This window comes from Antechinus flavipes, chromosome 4, assembly GCF_016432865.1.
Source record: "Antechinus flavipes isolate AdamAnt ecotype Samford, QLD, Australia chromosome 4, AdamAnt_v2, whole genome shotgun sequence".
NCBI classification, from domain to species: domain Eukaryota; kingdom Metazoa; phylum Chordata; class Mammalia; order Dasyuromorphia; family Dasyuridae; genus Antechinus; species Antechinus flavipes.
In genome coordinates, this window is record NC_067401.1 from 464,677,992 (window position 1) to 464,696,399 (window position 18,408).

An 18,408-nucleotide genomic window follows, 5' to 3' on the forward strand; every position below is an offset into this window, starting at 1 on the left:
TGTTAAAGATTCAAACCAGCTACATTTCTACCCAAAAGGACTTTTAATCTCTATTTAGGGTTCCATCTCATTAGAGCATAATGTAAAGTCTCTCATCTTGATACACACACACACACACACACACACACACACACACACACTCACACAACATAAGTTTGGAGAGACAACAGTTGTCTGAAAAAGATCTAGGACTGCAATCCTGAGATCAGTCGTCATTTTGATGGGGTAGCCCAAAAACCTAAGCTCATCCCTACTTACTAGGAAGTCCCAAGCTTCCAGAAATGGAGAAGCAACCACCTCACTGTGTACCATATACTTTGAACCTTTGGAATACTGGGCTCAGTTCTAGGTGCCCTAATTTAAAGAGGCTGAAAAACAGAACGGTGTCCAGAGAAGGGGAACCAAGATAGAGAATGGCCTTGTGTCCATTAATTGAGACTTACTTGAGGAAATAGAATGTTTATCTTGGAGAAGAGAAGCTATTTTCAATGTATGAAAGAGTCACATGGAAGTCAAAAGTAGAGCCCTATGGGTGGAAGTGGGGAAAAGCTAATTAGTGTTTGTTGGTGGGAATCACTTCCTAACAATGGCTCAGTGGACTGCTTCAAGAAAGAATGGGCTGTCCCTCCTTGGATCTCTCCAAGCAGATGCTTTAGGACCATTTGGTAGGGATGTCACAGTGGTGTTTGGTGGTAGGCTAGACTAGAAGCCTAGTCAATGAAGCCAATGAAGTCCCTTGTAACTCCCAAGTATTGTGATTTGTTAATGTTTTTGGCACTTATCCTTTGTCCTCCAAGAGACTCAGGATATCAGGAAGGTGATATAATCACTTGCAAGCGAATTGGATTGAAGGGAGAGTGAGCTTTGCAAAGTCACAGGCTCATTCTCTCCTCTAGAGCCATCTGATCCAGCAGCAAGACACAGATCAGGATGACTGGAGAAGGCCCTGTTTGTGAATGGTACTCATGGCCTTAAAGAGCTCTCAAAGTACTAACGTGATAGATAAAAACTTGATAATTAAAATATATAAGGGATTGTTAAAAATTCCCAAAGAACAGTGACCTTACCCTCAAGAGAAATGTTTCCACAATGGATTCATGGTCAAAAAGAGAAATTAGAGAATATCAATATATGTATATAACATAATAGTTTTGTGTTTTTGCTTAATTTTGTTGACTGCCTTTCTCCCTTACTTCCATAATAACCACTTTTCTTCCATACCAGAAAGAAAGCTGAGGTTTCATAGGACTAAGTTTATGCTCCTGAGAGACAGATGGGACTTAACAGTAAGAAGGAACCACAGTGGCCATGTAGGGCAGCACATATACTAACACCATCCTCTAATCACATGCTTAATGAATGGTCATCTAGCATTTGCTTGAAGACTTCCAAGGCAGAGGTGGGGGTATAAAGGAATAAAGGGAAAATTAATCACTTTTCAAGGTAGTTCTTAAGGACAGAAAGGGAGCAGGAAAAATCCTTCTTTGGGGCAAAAATACAGAGATTCAGCTATAGAAGCTATTCCCAACTTCCCATGGAAATGCCCTTGCAAATATCCTGTGGAGATTTATTATCAATTAATATTTCTCTAGTGCTTAGGATGCACCAGTCCTAAGCACTTTACAAGTATTATCTCATTTGATCCCTCACAACCACCTTTGGAGATAAACATTATTTTTCTCCAAATTTTACAGATGAGGAAACTGAGGCAGACAGATGAATTGACTTGACCAGGGTCATATAGGTAGGCATCATGTGAGAAGATATTTGAACTCAGGTCTTTCTGACTATTGGACTAATACTCTATCTACTGCACCAACCCATCCACTCCTGATTTCTAGATCTAAAGGAGTCTGATTGTCTTGTTCAGGGTGGTCCTTTTCTTCCCTTCCTTTTCAATGAGGAACAATAAGAATTTGGAAAAGGAGGCCAAATATCTTCCTTTAACATTTCCCACATACAATATGGACTCGATAGGGCCTTGATTGTTTTTTTTTTTTTATTCCTAAGAAAAACTGAAATTTATCATTCTCAAGTGATTTTCTGAAGTACCAGATATAAAGAAAATCAATTGTGAACCATGTTCTGTGTCTCCTTGCGAGAACTCAGCAAATTAACAATACCTGTGTTCTAAAGAAGTCACTTAGGAGAAACACACTGGCTTGTTTCTGATGCCAGAAGGGAATTTTTAGGATCTTGATTTTGACACATGGGAGGGAGGGGAAGGGGGAGAGAGGTGCGGACATGCATTTATTTTTTAGCTTTGATTCTGGGGCAGAATGGGTCCCTACATGGCAACAGCCCTTCCTGGACAGCTTGCTGATGGAGAGTAAATTAGAAAGAAAACTGGTTTTGAGAACATAGCTTAAGATTTTGCAAGTAAAAACAGCAAGATCTTCCTCCTTAGAGTTTAGGTCTAAGAAAAGAGAAAATCAGTTGAGGCTTGAATGGCAGACATAATTATTCACACACTATATTTACAACATAAGGGGGAACACTCTGTATGCTCTTAGGGACAATTTCTAATCAACTGTAACAGGCAGAGAGGTGAGAAATTAAGCCTGGATCAGAAATGATTAAGCTTAACTTCCGAAAAACCTTTGTTCAAATTCAGATAGCGCCAGTGAAGCGATATTATCGAGGCAAACACAACCAGCAAAAAAGTAAACAGAAAAAAATGATCAAATCTTCTCCATGTTGTTAAAAAGGAAACAAGTGTGATTCTAATCTTCTGTCCTTAAGGAACAATAAAATACACACACACACACACACACACACACACACACACACACACACACTGTGAGAAGAGTAATTTTTCATTATCTAAGGCAAGATCATGAAACTCACAAATTCGACCAAATTCTTGGAGTTAGTTACCTATTGCCTTTAGAATCAAATATGTTGTTGTTCAATCACATCTGACTTTGTGGGAACTCCATCTGGGGTTTTCTTAGCAGAGATACTAGAGCGGTTTGCCATTTTCTTTTTCAACTTATTTTACAGATGAGGGAACTGAGGTAAACAGGATGAAGTAAACTACCTGGGGTCACTCAGATAGTAAGTACTGAAGCAGGATACCCTGCACAGTATCCATTGTGCTACCTAATTACCATTATAGTGTGTGATATACGAGATTAAATATGTATTTTCCTGGCAAATGAAAAGTTCATCTCAGAACTAGCAGAGCCTTCCTGATTTTGGATCAGCACCAGCTAGGTGTATCAGAATAAAATCTATTTAGTTTCGATTTTTCTATCTAACCTCATTGGACAGCCTTCCCTTCTCTTTTACCCGACTCTGTGATCCAGCTAAATTGGCCTCTCTGTTTATGTTAAAGCTCCTGTCTCTCTGCAATTCCCCCAGAAGCCATTCCCTGTTACTCCTGCCTCACAGAATAGTTCTCTTTTAAGATGCGACTCAAGCCCCCATTTTCTGCCTTGCTCCCAAGAGTGTGTATATGTGTATTTATAAATCTTATTTTATGCTAGATATATTTTTAAATGTACTTTTTGTCTCTCCCATTAAAATGTAAACTCTTTTCAGAATAAGAAACTGCTTGATGCTTCACACTTTTATCTCCAATACTTAGCACATTGCTTGGCACAGAGCAGAGAGTTGTTTCAAGGTCAATTCTTTGATTAACTGACTAGATGGGTAGTCCAGGGCTTTCTAGATCCTAAGCTAAAAGGAGTCATAGATCTAGAATGGGAGCACATACTGATTCAGGTCATCATTTCCAATAAGAGAAAACTGAGACCAAAGGTTTGACCTGAGGTGATGTGGGCAAGTATCAAGGACAGGATTTTCTGAGCAACTATTAAAAAAGGATTCATTGAAATCATAAACAGTAAGGGTAGAATTCCATTTTATTGGACTTAAAGACATAATGAATTTTGTTTAAAACCAGGAGGTTGTGTGGGAACAGCTTTGAAAAAAAAAAGGTGATTGGGGGGTCCCCAAGACTAGAACCAAAGGGACTCTTTTCTGTAGAAAGGAAATTCTTTATTTTTCTCTTTGTATTCCTAAAGACTTCATGGAGAACTAGCACATAAAGAGCTCTTAAAAAATACTGGATGGATGTTAGAATTGATCTGTAGAAACCAAGAAGGCTGTTCCTGGTGAACTCTGGCATTTTCTCCATATGTGGCAGTGGGAATTTGAGAGGATCTGAGCACCTACAGAAACTTTATGGAGTGGAAGGGGCAGTAAAGACCACCTTGGGACTCAAGATTTTAAAAGGATGGTTAAGGAGGGAGCATGGCTTGGAAACTATTCTTCCCAGCAAGGCAAACTCTTTTTCCTCTAAATTTTCTACAGCTACTTCTGATGAGTGGGGACAAGCAGAACACAGTCAAACCCTTGCTCTGTGGTAGTTATTCATATACTTTGACACAGTTATTCCATCCTATTCCAAGTCTTGTATTCCAAAATGTTCAATATAAAGCTCCACTTTTTCAACCATCCTATTTTTGCCATGAACACAAAGATCATCAGCTAGTTACTACCCATCACTAAGTGTCAACCTTCCAGTAGAATGTAAGTATCTTGATGATAAAAACTATCTTGTTGCTGGTATCCTTGTTATACAACATATAACACACAGAGCATCATGAAGTGGAGGCACTTAGGTAATGCAGTGGATAGAGCACTGGGCTTGTAGTCAGGAAGACTCATCTTTCAAGTTCAAATCTGTCCTCAGACCTAGCTATGGGACTCTGGAAAAGTCACTTAACCCTGTATACCTCAATCTGCCTCCTGTAAAATGAGCCGGAGAAAGAAATAGCAGTTTATTATTGCAAAGGTAACCTCACATGGAGTCACAAAGAGTGGACAAAACTGAAACAAATGAAAAATTACAATGTCAAATTGTTAACGAATATTGAGTTTGTATTCCACCAAACCCCGCCAAGACTTTCATCTGCTGAGTACTTAGAAAAAACTTCTGTTTAACATTTGTGGATTTTTAAAAATCTGATTGTACAACTTCACAATTATTGCTAAAAAGTTTCTTTTCTTATTTGAACCATTGCTCTTTGAATTGTCAAGATCTTTTCGGATACACACACATACACACCTGAAGATAAATTTGCAGGAGAAAATGAGGCTAAATTGTCAATGAATAAATTGGATTCATCTGCTAGGATGCTATTTGAAAAACTGATTTATGATGGGGGAGGAGAGAAGAGAAAAGGGACAGAGGAAACCTGTCAAGGATTTCAGTTCTCTATCCTATCCCTGACCATCCATCTCAAGTAGTAGATTAGACCAAAGACTTTTCTAATCAATCTACTTTAGGCTGCTTTGCATCTCCCAATCCCTACCATCAATCACATTAGTTACTCCTTTATTCCTTTCAGAGAAATTTATAACAAGGATAAAAAGTCTTCATTGAGAGAAACAAACAAAACTCTGTATTAGAAATGTAAATAAGTTTGTGTTTTTAAATCTAAGGTAAATATGCTTATCACATAGGCTTGCACATACTTACTGAAGTCAATAATTCTGGATCAGACAAAACAGAAGTGGAGGACTATGGGTCTGATATGCTGTATATGGTCAGATTTTTTGGAAACAGTGATTAATTGTGTTGAAGTATATTTCCCTCTTTTGTATTCTGTGTTCTAATTTATAGATGGAATGAATGGGACATACTGGAAAATGTAAGATATATAAAAACAAAATATAGCAACATAAGAATTGAAACTAATCAGAAAAATGGGAGGCGGGGAGAATGGGATTTTGGAAGAAAAATAAGTTAACTGTTAGGTATTTCTTAAAGGCTACAAAATACTTGCCATATATGATCTCATTTGAATGGGGATAAAGAAATGCATAATTTATTTGGAACCGAGACACAGATTCCAGGAACACGTACCAATTGGATACGGTCACTCTCTGGTAATAATTGCTTTAGATCAACTTCAGTATTGGTTCCTTCTTCATTGCTTATGGCTTCTGGACCACTCTGATCCTAAGAGGAAAAGATGAAAAAGACAAGACTTCACTCAAAAAAAAAAAAAAAAAAGCACGCTTCACAATAAGGTTAAATCCATTAGAAATAATTCACTGAATTATAGATTCCAATATATGCATACATATTTATACAATTATCTTGCTGCACAAAAAAATCAACTCAAACCAGAAAAGAATGAGAAAAAAAATAAAATGCAAGCAAACATCAACAAAAAAGTGAAAATCCTATGTTGTGATCCACACTCAGTTCCCACAGTCCTCTCTCTGGGTGTAGATGTCTCTTTTGATCACAAGACTATTGGAACTAGTCTAAATCATCTCACTGTTGAAGAGAGCCACATCCATCAGAATTGATCATCGTATAATCTTGTTGCCATGTATAATGAGGTGATTGTATTTTTAGAGCACCTTAAGATTCTCAGATGACTAAACTGAGGCTGAGGGGCTATAGTATTTGCTATAGTCACAAAGCTGGGAACCCCTAATGATTATTTGCAAAAAGTACATTAATAATATATTTGTACATTAACTTAAGATTTGAGAGAGACACCTTAACACAGGCCCTTCCCATGATAGTATAGTCCTGATAGTGCTTCATAATGATATGAGGTCTATATGATAACTGAGGTCTATCTAATTGTCTATCATCTATATATAGTAAGTACATATGTAAATATACAAAGATGAATATGTATTTACATACATGAATACATATTTATACGTACATAAATATCTATGTTTCTTAGATATTCCCCAGCTTCTTACATTGTGGTTCAAGACCCTAACTGAATGTGGGGGTCATGAAACTATGATTTTTTATCAGTACATGTGTGATTTACATACTTATTTTTATAACAGGAGTTACATAAAAATTTCTTGGGTGAAAAGAAATCACAAATGGTAAAAAGGTTAAGAAGTCGTGATATATGTAAATAGATAATAAATAAATATATACATGAATAGATTTCTATATATGTACATACATGTATACATATAAGAATATATATATATATACACACACTCATACACATGCATACACACAGTGTATTACAATTAGCAATATGTTCTACATATATTTGATCTTTGCAACAATCCTGGAAGATAGGTACTAATTAAGGATGACAGAGAGAAGAAATCCCTAGGGTCAAATAGCTATTAAGTGCCTCAGGAAAACTCCAAGAACAGCACCCCTTTATCCTAGGTTTTAAATTGTTATAGTACATTCCCCATCCTGCCTAGCTTCCTCAGGATGCTCTCTAGTTTCATCAATCTGTTTCCAATACAATGAATCTTCCCTAAAACCTTTTTCAGAAGGGCATAGCTGCCATTAAATACATCTTATAAGACTCAAATACAGCAAGCTTCAGTCTATGACATCTCTGGATTTGCATTGCAATAGTAGTAGTGGTAGTAATAATAATAATAAATGTGCTTCACATTCAACATCTTTTTGAAGTTCATGGTTACTAGTGAATCACCTACTTCAGTAGTATTATCTCTAATTTACAGATTAAAAGAAAAAACAAGCAGAAGTTCAGAGAAATGATCTATTTTTCACATTCGGAAGAGCTGGCACTGTTCTGCCTCTAAAATGTTCTGTCCAGTGCTATCTCACAAGTGCAATGGCCTTCCTTCTCATCTACCTTTGGGTTTTCTTCAAATCCAGCTAAAATCTCATCTTCTATAAAAAGCCAAAAGGTTTAAGATGGATTAAGGAGGATTGCCTCTATTGATTATTTCCAATTTAACCCATGTAGATTTTGTTTGTAAATAGTCATTTGTATGCAGTCTCCCTATTAGACTGAATGCTTCTTTGCCCTTCTTTGTCTTAATGCTTATTATCTAACTCCTTCATCTCCACCCACCTTCTCCATAGGGTTCCTGCCAGTAGCTTTACTCCCCAAATCAAAAACCAGTTAATGGTTTTTGGAACTTCTCTGGATCCCTGGTTCTTCTGTATGGTGACCGCCTCTTCAAGCCCATAATCTCAGAGGAAATTCAATCATATTTTGCCCCACTCCATCTTCTATTGCTTCCATGCTAACCACTCTACAAACACGGGAGACACCATCTTGAATCCCTCTAATTCTGGGACCATGGACCATTATAAAATCAATTCTGCTACTGTTTCAAGATATTAGTCTACTGCCCTTTGGCCTCACTCGCTAACCTAAAGGCTTTCTAGACTGAAGTATCCCTTCCATAATACTTCCCTTATATTTCCCCTATTAGGATGGAAGCCCCTTGAGGGCAGAGATTGCTTTTGCTGTTGCCTTGTTTAGTCTACTCTAAGCACACAGTAGGTGCCTACTGCAGGTTTTTTATTCATTCAGAATAGAATTAGAACCATTAATGGCAGGCTACAAGAACCTTCCTCATCAAGCCACTCTCTTTGGTGATTTCCTCACAGAGAAATCAAAGTGGTGGAACATTTAGTCTCATAGAAGAGATCTGGATAAGACCTGTCATGTTAAGATGATCCTAGACCCAGGTTTTAGAAAGTTAGTTGTTATGGTGAAAAGAATGCTGGTCTTAAGAGGGAGAAATAGGAGAATTCACATCTACTTCAGATACTTATTAGCTATGGGTTCCCCAGCAAGCCTCTTAATCTTGGTCTCAGTTTCCTCTTCTATAAAATAGAGGTAATCATAGCTGATATCTCAGAGAATTTTTCTGAGGATCAAATAAGATAACATAAGTAAAAGAGTTTTGTGAATCTTAATTATATGAATGTTAATTGTTATTGTTATTATTTTACTTGAACCAAGTACCAATTTAGTCAAATTCTTTGTACAGATAAAAAAAAACTGAGGTTCAATAAAGTTAAGAAACTTATAATCACTAGTCTCACAGTTAGTAAATGTCAAATGAAGGATTTGAACCTACATCTCTCTAGACACCAAATCTAGCTCTTTATCCATCTACAAATCTAGCTATCTTTCTTCCCAAACATTCTATATTTGGGAACACAATATAGGAATATTTCAGAAATTATATTAAAGTATTTGTAAAATTATCCTTGGGCATTCCAAAATTATGGAAAATATTTTTTTTCCAGTCAAAACATTGTGACAGAAAATCAAAATAAAAATAGAGGCAAATTAATTATTTAAGATTCCAGAATCAGGTTTCAGGAGTTGATTTTATTTATTGGTTTGTTTTTGACATATTCACTAGTTACATAAGAAAACCAGAGGAAGAAGATGGAGCAGTCTTAGGACAGAGCAGCTAGAGCCTGGTGAGGATGAATTAATGCTGCCTGAGTTATGGAGAATGCTGATTTTCATGACTGTTTGGTGTCCTTCCGGGAGAGCAAGATGTGCTTTTGTGAAGCTGTATATGGGTTTTAAGGTCATTTGTCAGCTTGTACCCATTAGCAATGGCGGAATGGAGCTCAAGGTTGATTCATTACCAAAGAGACTTGGAGAACCCATCCACCTTTGTACTTTGAGAATTCTCAGCCCAATGTCTTGTAGGTTCTTATTAAATTGACCATGGGCCGGTCATTCCTCCGGGTGTCATAGGTGCCTGACCAGCATACTGGAAATAGTAACGCGAGCACTGTCTGACTCAGTGTTGTCAAGGAAGGTTTTTAAAGGGTTATGGAAATAGAAGCTGCTCTTTGGGGAGGGAAGAATCACCCAGAAACAAACATATTGGTGGTCTGGCCAATTTCATCCATTTCCTTCCTTTTTAAAAAGCGAGAAGAGTCTGGGAAAATACCCAGCTGCTTCATTTTCTAATTACCTTGAGAGTTTATTACATAAACCAAGTGAAGGATCGCTCCAGCCACACATCCTTCACATTCGGGATTTGTCCTTTTTCATTTAGCTTGGGCTCTTTATTGCACACTCTTCCCCATGCCCTCCATCCAAAGTCTCGTCTCCCTTCAAGTAACCCCCCATGATTTATTATTCCCATTGTCAGCCTAAATTCCCAGACATTTCTCTTGGCAGAGCCATGTTTACGATACGTGACAAATCTCATTACCTCCCCCCTCTCCCTCCCTCCATTTATTTATTTATAAGGCCATGGAACATTCTGGAAAAGCTCTGCACAATGGAAGGTAAAATGGAAATTATGCAAATAGTCCCCTCTCTCTCTCTTCCAGACCCGCTCCATCTCATTAAATATTCACACGCAAAAAAACAAACCTTCCTCACAGAGGAAGAATTGGAAAACAAAAGGGCTCATATTGAAATTGGATCTTAGAGAGATAAAATCAATTAGTCAATAAACATTTATTAAGCCCCTACTATATGCCAGGCATATAAAAGGCTCAATAATAGAAAGCTAGACACTCATTAATGGTGGGGTCCTGGGAAAGTGACCATCTCTGTTTGCCTTAATACAATGGAGAAGAAAATGGCAAAACATCACAGTATTTTTGCCAAGAAAACCACACATAGGGTGGCAAAAAGGTACACATTGTGCTAAGCCCTGGGGATAGGTACAAAGAAAGACAGAAAAAAAAGTGTCTGCCCTCACAGAGCTTACAGTCTAATGGGGGAGAAAACATGGAAATGGCCATGGAAAAACAAGCTATAGGCAGGATAAGTGGGAGATAATCAGTGGAGAGGAGCTAAATAAATGGATAAGGAAATGTTTCTTGTAGAAGATAGGATTTTCCTCAGAAGCTATTTTATAGAGGGCTGGAGGCTGGGGGCTTAGAAGTCAAAGGACATGTTCAGGGTCACAAGGTGAGCTCTAAATCTATGGCTGTGTGGTACTATAATCTAAATTAGTTTTATGATGCATAATCATAGAGAGTCCATAAATTTATCTCCTTAGACCACAGTCCACAACTTCCTTATGTTCCAGCTAAAAGACTACCTTCCATGAGAAATTGTTGTTAATCCCTCTAAATTGCACTGCCTTTTCTGTGTCCAATCTCTCCCCTACCTAATTTGTTGTGCTATAGAAACTTGCATATTGTCTCCTGATACATTGTAAGCGAGGGCTCCCTTTTGCCATTTTTTGTATCCCCAGGCCCGTGCACAACAGTAAGTATGTAACAGATGTTGATTGTCTGACTAAATCAGCTTCTTCCCCTATAAAATGAAGGAACTGGACTATGGTGACCCTTGGATTCCTTTCTTGCTCTAAACCTGGGATCACAAGATTTTATGCTATATAATGCTTAGTTACTGAGATTCCTTAATATTCTTGAGGCTCAGTTTTCTCATGTGCTCAAGCTCCTATGACTGATACTTTCCCCAATATATTATACATCTGTGCTTCCAAGTGCCTGGGTTCCTTGGTTGCCATCCATGGGGTACCATGTTTGAATTCCCCAGGGTTGGCAGCTGGTGAATAATAAGCAATTATTGGTATACTGAAGTAATAGGAATTAATGAAGCCAAACTTCAATGCATCCACAAATTCACTTGTGGGTATTCTCTACAACAGTGATGAAGAAAATTATATATATATAAATATAAATATATTCTCCCCCCCTCCCTGAGGCAATTGGGGTTAAGTGACTTGCCCAGGATCATATAGCTAGGAAGTGTTAAGTATCTGAGGCCAGATTTGAACTCAGGTCCTCCTGACTTCAGGGCTAATGCACTATCCACTGCATCACCTAGTTATCCTGAAAAAATACTTTTAAAAAATAACAAAAGATAGAAATAATAAATAGCAATTTCTATGGTACTTTAAGATTTGTTCAATACTTTACCTACATCACCTCTTACAAGAAGCCCTTTGAGATTTATGTGTTAGCGAGTATTTTTCACAAATTAGGAAACAACGATTCAGAAAAGTTAAGGGACTAAAAACAACACTTAATTTCTGAAAAGCAACTTAGCCTGCTCTACTTTTCCTCCTTCATTCCAGGCTCTTCCCTTGGAGGGAATGTTCAAGAGGAACATCCTACTGGACCAGCTATATGGTATGTGCGTCCAAAGCGTGTCACAGTCCACAAAATAGGTTTTTGTTATCCTCTTGGTTTTTCTCATGTGAATGGTTAGACTGTTGAATGATTGTGGATCTCTTTGAGGAGGTTATAGCCCCTTCCAGGGCTCAGTGCCATCAGCACAATGTCATTGCCAATGGCATCTGGTAGAACTCAACATTATTAGGGAATTCCATTTTTATATGGATTCTGTGATGGACTTAAACCATGATAGCTCCCTGTTTTATGCTTCACTTCCTATTTCTAATTGACTAAATAATTATCTTAGTTATCATCTTCCTATTTTATTTTATTTTTCTATTTTTTTCTGAGGCAATTGGAATTAAGTGACTTGCCCATGGTCACACAGCTAAGAAGTATTAAGTATCTGAGGCTGGATTTGAACTCAAGTCTTCCTGAGGGCCAGCACTCTATCCGCTGTGCCATTTAGCTGCCCCTGGTTATCATCTTTTAAAGGAATCATATTGGAATGAATTGATCAAATATAAAAAAAGATTTTTAAAATCTTAAAGTGTTATAAATGTTTGCTATTGTAATTATAGATGTAATGATAACTAAAACGTGACATAAAAGCTAATATTTACGTATAACAGAACTGCAAGGCAGGGAATATCCCATTTTATAGAAAGTAGAGGGAAGTTTCACATAGGCATTAAGTGTCATAGAGGAAGAGGAGGAGGAAAAATAATAAGAGGAAAAGGAGGAAGAAGAGGAGAAAGAGAAGGAACAAGAGGAGGAATAGGATAAGGAGGAGGACAGGAAGAAGGAAGAGGAAAAGGAGGAAGAAGAGGAGAAAGAGAAGGAACAAGAGGAGGAATAGGATAAGGAGGAGGATAGGAAGAAGGAAGAGGAAGAGGAGGAACAAGAGGAGGAGGAAGAAGAGAAGGAGGAGGAAGGAGAGGAGGAGGAGGAAGAGGAAGAAGAAGAGGAAAAGGAGGAAGAGAAAGAGGAGGAGGAGGAGAAAGAAGAAAGACACAGGATGCAAACCCAGGTTTCTTAGCTCCAAGGCCTTCCTTTGCCATCTCTACAGCACAATGCACATTGGCTAACCTTCCCAACTTTCACGAAGAGAAAAGACAGACAGTTAACAAAAGCCAGGACCTGACCAGGTAGGGCAGACTGTCTCCCAGTCTCAACAATTCAATAAACAGTTTAATTCAATTCAACAAGCATTGTACGTCCCCAGTATCAAGCTGGGGAATAATGAGAAATGAAGTTAGAGAAAGGCCCTGGGGGTTGTGGGGAGCTCATGGAGAATGTTAATGTGGAACTGAGGATTTAGATTTAATCTGAAATCCATTAGGGAACCACTGGAAGTTTGATTGAGGTGGGTGGGGGGGGAAGAGGAGGAGAGGAGACTGAGCTAATAAGAACATGCAGAAAGGAGAGTGTTAGTTGCAGGGAAAGGAATAGTGAGTCTGGGAAAGAGAGTAAGGGGAGGGGTGTGTGTGTATGTGTGGCTATTTCCAGCTTTGCTGCTGAGCCCAGCTCAACTTTAGACAAATGAGCTAACATTTCTGGGCCTCAGTTTCCTAAACTTTGTTGTAGTCAGATCCACAAGCATTTATTAAGCACCTCCTGGTGCAAGCTACTATGTTGTATACTGGGGATACCAAGAAATGTGTCCCTGTTCTCAAGAAGTGCACAGTCTAATGGAGGAGACAACACAGAAACAGTTATGTACGGACAATATAAGTAAGAAGTAATCAACAGGAGGAAGGTGCTCTTGGATAAGACGGAATTTTAACTGGAGTTCAGGCAATATGTAGGAGACGTTCTGTGGGAAGAGGAGCTCCTTGAGGCCCCAGGACTGTCCTGGCATTTCTTTGCGTACTACTTGGCAACAAGTAACGTCACCAGAGAGTAAAGGGCAGAGCTGAAAAAAGGGGGCTCATTATTCCGACATTTCCCACTGCAGTCATTATTTGGTTCTTACAGCTTCTCATTCTCACACCCATGACCTTCCATTATTTATGTGATATTCCTATATTCACATATGAATGACCTCTCCCCCTAACTAGGGCTGGGGTCCATGAACTTTAAAAAACCAACAAAAACATTTTGATAAATCTATTTTACTGTAACCGTGTTCCTTTGTGAGTCTATATAATTTATTTTACTAATTCAAAAACATGATTCAAGAAAAGGACGGCAGATGTCACCAGATCATCAAAGGGGCTACACCAGGGAAAAAGTGAAGAATCCATTTCCCTAGGATGTAAACTCCTTGCCAAGAGGATAATTGTATAGAGTAGGAACTTAATATGATGCCTGTTGGTGTTGCCTGATTCTTTCCGCTCAATCTGAGGGGCTAAAAATACAGCCTGGCTGCAGGCTCAAAGAATAGGGGAGAAACTTCTAAGAAGCACCCCATACATATTCTCTTATACCAAACAAGTATTGCAAGATTTATGCTATTTATTTGTTTTAGAGTTCAGAATATCTGACAGATGAATATAAGTCAGATTGTAGAAATCTAAGGGTTGAAAGGGACCTTGAAAATGTAATTCACTGTCTCTTGACTTCACGCCAAAGGGGAAAATAGAATTGTTTCTAAAAATGATTTTGGTAGTTCTTGTGCATCAGAAAATGAAAAGTGTGTAATACTGTTTCCCTTTTTTTTCCTCAGGGGCCAAGAAACTCAGCAATGACTTTGTGGACCAACAATTGTGGTTATCTGGTAAGATCTGGTTCCTCTGCTTCCTCTAGATGGCCTATATGCTCTGATTTTGTCCCCAAATGTCCATCCCATTTGGGCTGAGGCTTAATGTAGTAGTGCCTTCAAATCTTTTTAGAAGAAGTGGGAAAAAAAAAAGTGGGGGAGAGTGGAAAAAATCTCTGATCCAACCATAGCATGAACCAGGCAGGTAAAGACCATGTTGAAAATAAGCAAAGGAAGCAGTAAGTATGCGCCATATTAAAAACAGAGAAAGCAGGAGGTATATTAAATTAAGAGGTGGATATATGACAGTTCTCATGTGAACTCATTCTCATTAGAAAATAAGCAGGGAGTTTTGGCATGGAGGATGGGAAGAGGAGGTGGTGTAAACAGGAAGTGTTTAATAAATGCTTATTAATTAATGATAGTGATCTCCCTGATGAGGAGGCAATATGGTACAGTTGAAAAACTGCTCTACTTTGGAAATAGAGAAGTGGTATTTAAACTTTGGATTTAGACGCTGGAGAAGTGACTTCTCCCTTGGTTTCTTTATTGGTAAAATGAGGAAGATTGATCAGACTGGATGAGTTCTGTGCTTCCCTGCCAATATTGTATTGATTCTCTGATCTAAACCCATGTGTAGACAGGAATAGCAGAAGCAATTCTGCCCTTGAAGTCTACCAAGGGACTCTGGATATCGGCTCTGTGGAGATTACTCGTTTGACGTCAGCTAAGGCGGGTCACCTTCGCGTTGTAGCAACAGTAAAATGAGAGGTTGAGATGGATAAACCGATTGTGGATGGATCCATGATCCTTGTCCCCCATTTGTGCCATTAGTCTAACCTTTGAAATGTAAACGCAAGAGGCGAAGCATGAAACCCTCATCAGTTCTTGTCCTAATGGAGAATAGCAGATAGCCAGAAATGAGGATGAGCCACAGTGTGAGGAAGAAAGAGCAGGAAGCTGAGGGACCAGAAGGCCTGGGTGCAAATCTACCCTCAAAAACTTACAAGCTAGATGTTCCTGAGTAAATCACTCAACTGATGTTTGCTTCAGTTTCCTGCAAAATGGAGATAATAATAATAGCTCCTTCCTGCCAAGATTGTTGAGGAGTGAGATAATCATCACAAAGTGCTGAGCACAAGCCCTGGCAATGCTGCTGCTGCTGTTACTACTATCACTACCACTAAGACTACTAGTATCTACTGCTACTAGTACTTACTACTACTACTATTACCTACTACTACTGCTGCTGCTGCTATTACCACCACTACCACTAAGATTACTAGTACCTATTACTACCACTACTAGGATCTACTACTACTACCACTAAGACTACTTAGTACCTACTACTACTACCACTACTAGTATCTGCTACTATTACCACTAAGACTACTAGTATCTACTACTATTACTACTACTACCACTAAGACTACTAGTACTTATTACTGCTGTTACTACTGCTACCACCACCACCACCACCACTACTACTACTACCACTAAGACTACTAGTACCTATTACTGCTGTTACTACTGCTACCACCACCACTACTACTACTGCTACCACTAAGACTACTAGTACCTATTACTGCTATTACTACTGCTGCCACTACCACTACCACTACTACTACTACTACTACTACTACCACTAAGACTACTAGTACTTATTACTGCTGTTACTACTGCTACCACCACCACCACCACCACCACCACTACTACTACCACTGAGACTACTAGTACCTATTACTGCTGTTACTACTGCAACCACCACCACCACCACCACTGCTATTACTGCTACCACTAAGACTACTAGTACCTATTACTGCTATTACTACTGCTGCCACTACCACTACTACTACTACCACCACTAAGACTACTAGTACCTATTACTGCTGTTACTACTGGCACCACTACTACTACAACTACAACTACCTACTACTACCACTACTAGTATCTACTACTACTACCATTAAGACTACTAGTACCTATTACTACTACTACTATTAGTATCTACTACTACAACTAAGACTACTGGTACCTACTACTACTACTACCTACTACTATCTCTACTAGTATCTATTACTATTACCACTAAGACTACTAGTACCTACTGCTGCTGCTGCTACTACTGCTACTACCACTACCACTAGTACTAGTACCTTCTACTACTACCAATACCACTATTACTACTAGTACCTCCTCCTCCTCCTTCTACTATTACTACCACCACCTATAGCTGCTGCTGCTGCTAGCCACAGAAAGGTCCAGTGGGGCAAAGAGAAATCAAAGTGTGGAGAAAAATTAGCATGAGATCAATTAATACAAACTGAGGTTACTGAAGAGCAATAAATTTAGGACAGGAGATATGGGGATCTCATAGGTTATTTGGTCATGGAACTGAAAGAAACAAATGAATGAATGAATAAATGAATGAATGCCTCTCCCACAGGAGAACAAAGCTAGCATTATACAAATGAAGATAACTAAAACCAGCTGGCTTGGTGGGGAGTATTTGGTGGGGAGCAGATGTAGCTTTGTTTTGGAATATATGCATGTAAAAATAAAAAGGAAGGGCTTGCCAGGTAAAAAGCTTTTAAAAAAAAAAGCCACCTAACAACAAAGCTGTGATTTCCCTTATTTATGGGTTTCATTCACCAAAAAGTGCAGGAACAGAGGATTGTCAGAACCTGCCCAAATTTTCCTACTTTTGTAGGATCTCTCTTTGACACACCCTTTGCTTTTGCACCCTACCCACAATATCTTTATTGACCCAAAGTCTGTCATTGCTAAAACAGTAGACTAGAAAATTTCATGCAGTTTAAACCCCCCCAATGGCAAGGATGAAATTTCTGGGTAAAACTTGTAGGTGGCCCAAATGGGCCCCAGTCTAGGCAATGCACAAAAGGCAAAATATTGATCTAAGACAGTCTATAAATACAAGGGAAGAATTTGGTCTTCTCAAAATATTTTGGGATTATCAGGTTCTCTCTGGAGAGGAGGAGCAGACATGTTTGTATATAAACAACCCCTCTGAGTAGATGGAGTTCATGTTGGCCCTGCAGGATTTCAATTCCTCTAGTAATTAAGTGTTGAAAAACCCTTGCTCCTAGGGTCATGTCACATGTGTCAAAGGGTTCCAAAAGTATTGAGTGAAAGGTGTAACGTGTTAGATAGGAACCTTTCCCTTCTGAAAAAAAATTGTTAAATCTTAACACAAGGTATGAAGTAAGAGAGGGAAATCTATAATCTTTTAGCAAAAAATGCTGTGATCTTGTACTCCTTTTAAGCTTCTGACCATGTCATTCTCCAATTCAATAAACTCCAGTAGTTCCCTACTGGCTCAAGGAGAAAAATCCTTTTAAAACAACACCCATCTCTTTGTGATCTTTCCTATTACAATTCAGGCTTCTTTTAAGCAAAGATTGTTTCATTCTTATATCCTTTTATCTTGGCACATTGCCATTGGTACAGTGGCACATGATGGATGCTTGATAAATGCTTGTTAATTGTTGTAAATTATATTCATGTAGCATATAAAGTATGAAGGTACATACTTTATAAAACATATACAAACCCAGAAAATTTTATAAAAAAGGATGAAATAAAGATGAAACAATATTTAGACTAGATCTGTGATATCCATGGAAGGAGGAGGAGTTTGACCCCTGGTTCTGTCACTTGCAGGGACTCTGGGTTGGTCATTTTGCCTCTTGGCCTCAGTTTCCTTATCTGTAAAATGAGAAGTCCTTTCTAAGGGACCATCTAAGGGCTTCTCCGGTTGTAAATTTCTGATCCTGTCAAATGCTACATAATGAGGAGAAAAAGGAGGTTGATTCAAGGCTGAACTGAAATTTCCAAT

General features: G+C 38.5%; 1 protein-coding gene across 1 annotated transcript in view; it reads right to left on the minus strand.

The window, feature by feature from the left end:
- PATJ (PATJ crumbs cell polarity complex component) overlaps positions 1–18,408 on the minus strand; it is a 325,629-nt gene that overhangs the window by 57,357 nt on the left and 249,864 nt on the right. Inside the window, exon 31 of the mRNA XM_051999546.1 lies at positions 5,872–5,971. Within this exon, the coding sequence (XP_051855506.1) occupies positions 5,872–5,971 (100 nt within the window). The remainder of the gene's footprint in view (positions 1–5,871; positions 5,972–18,408) is intronic.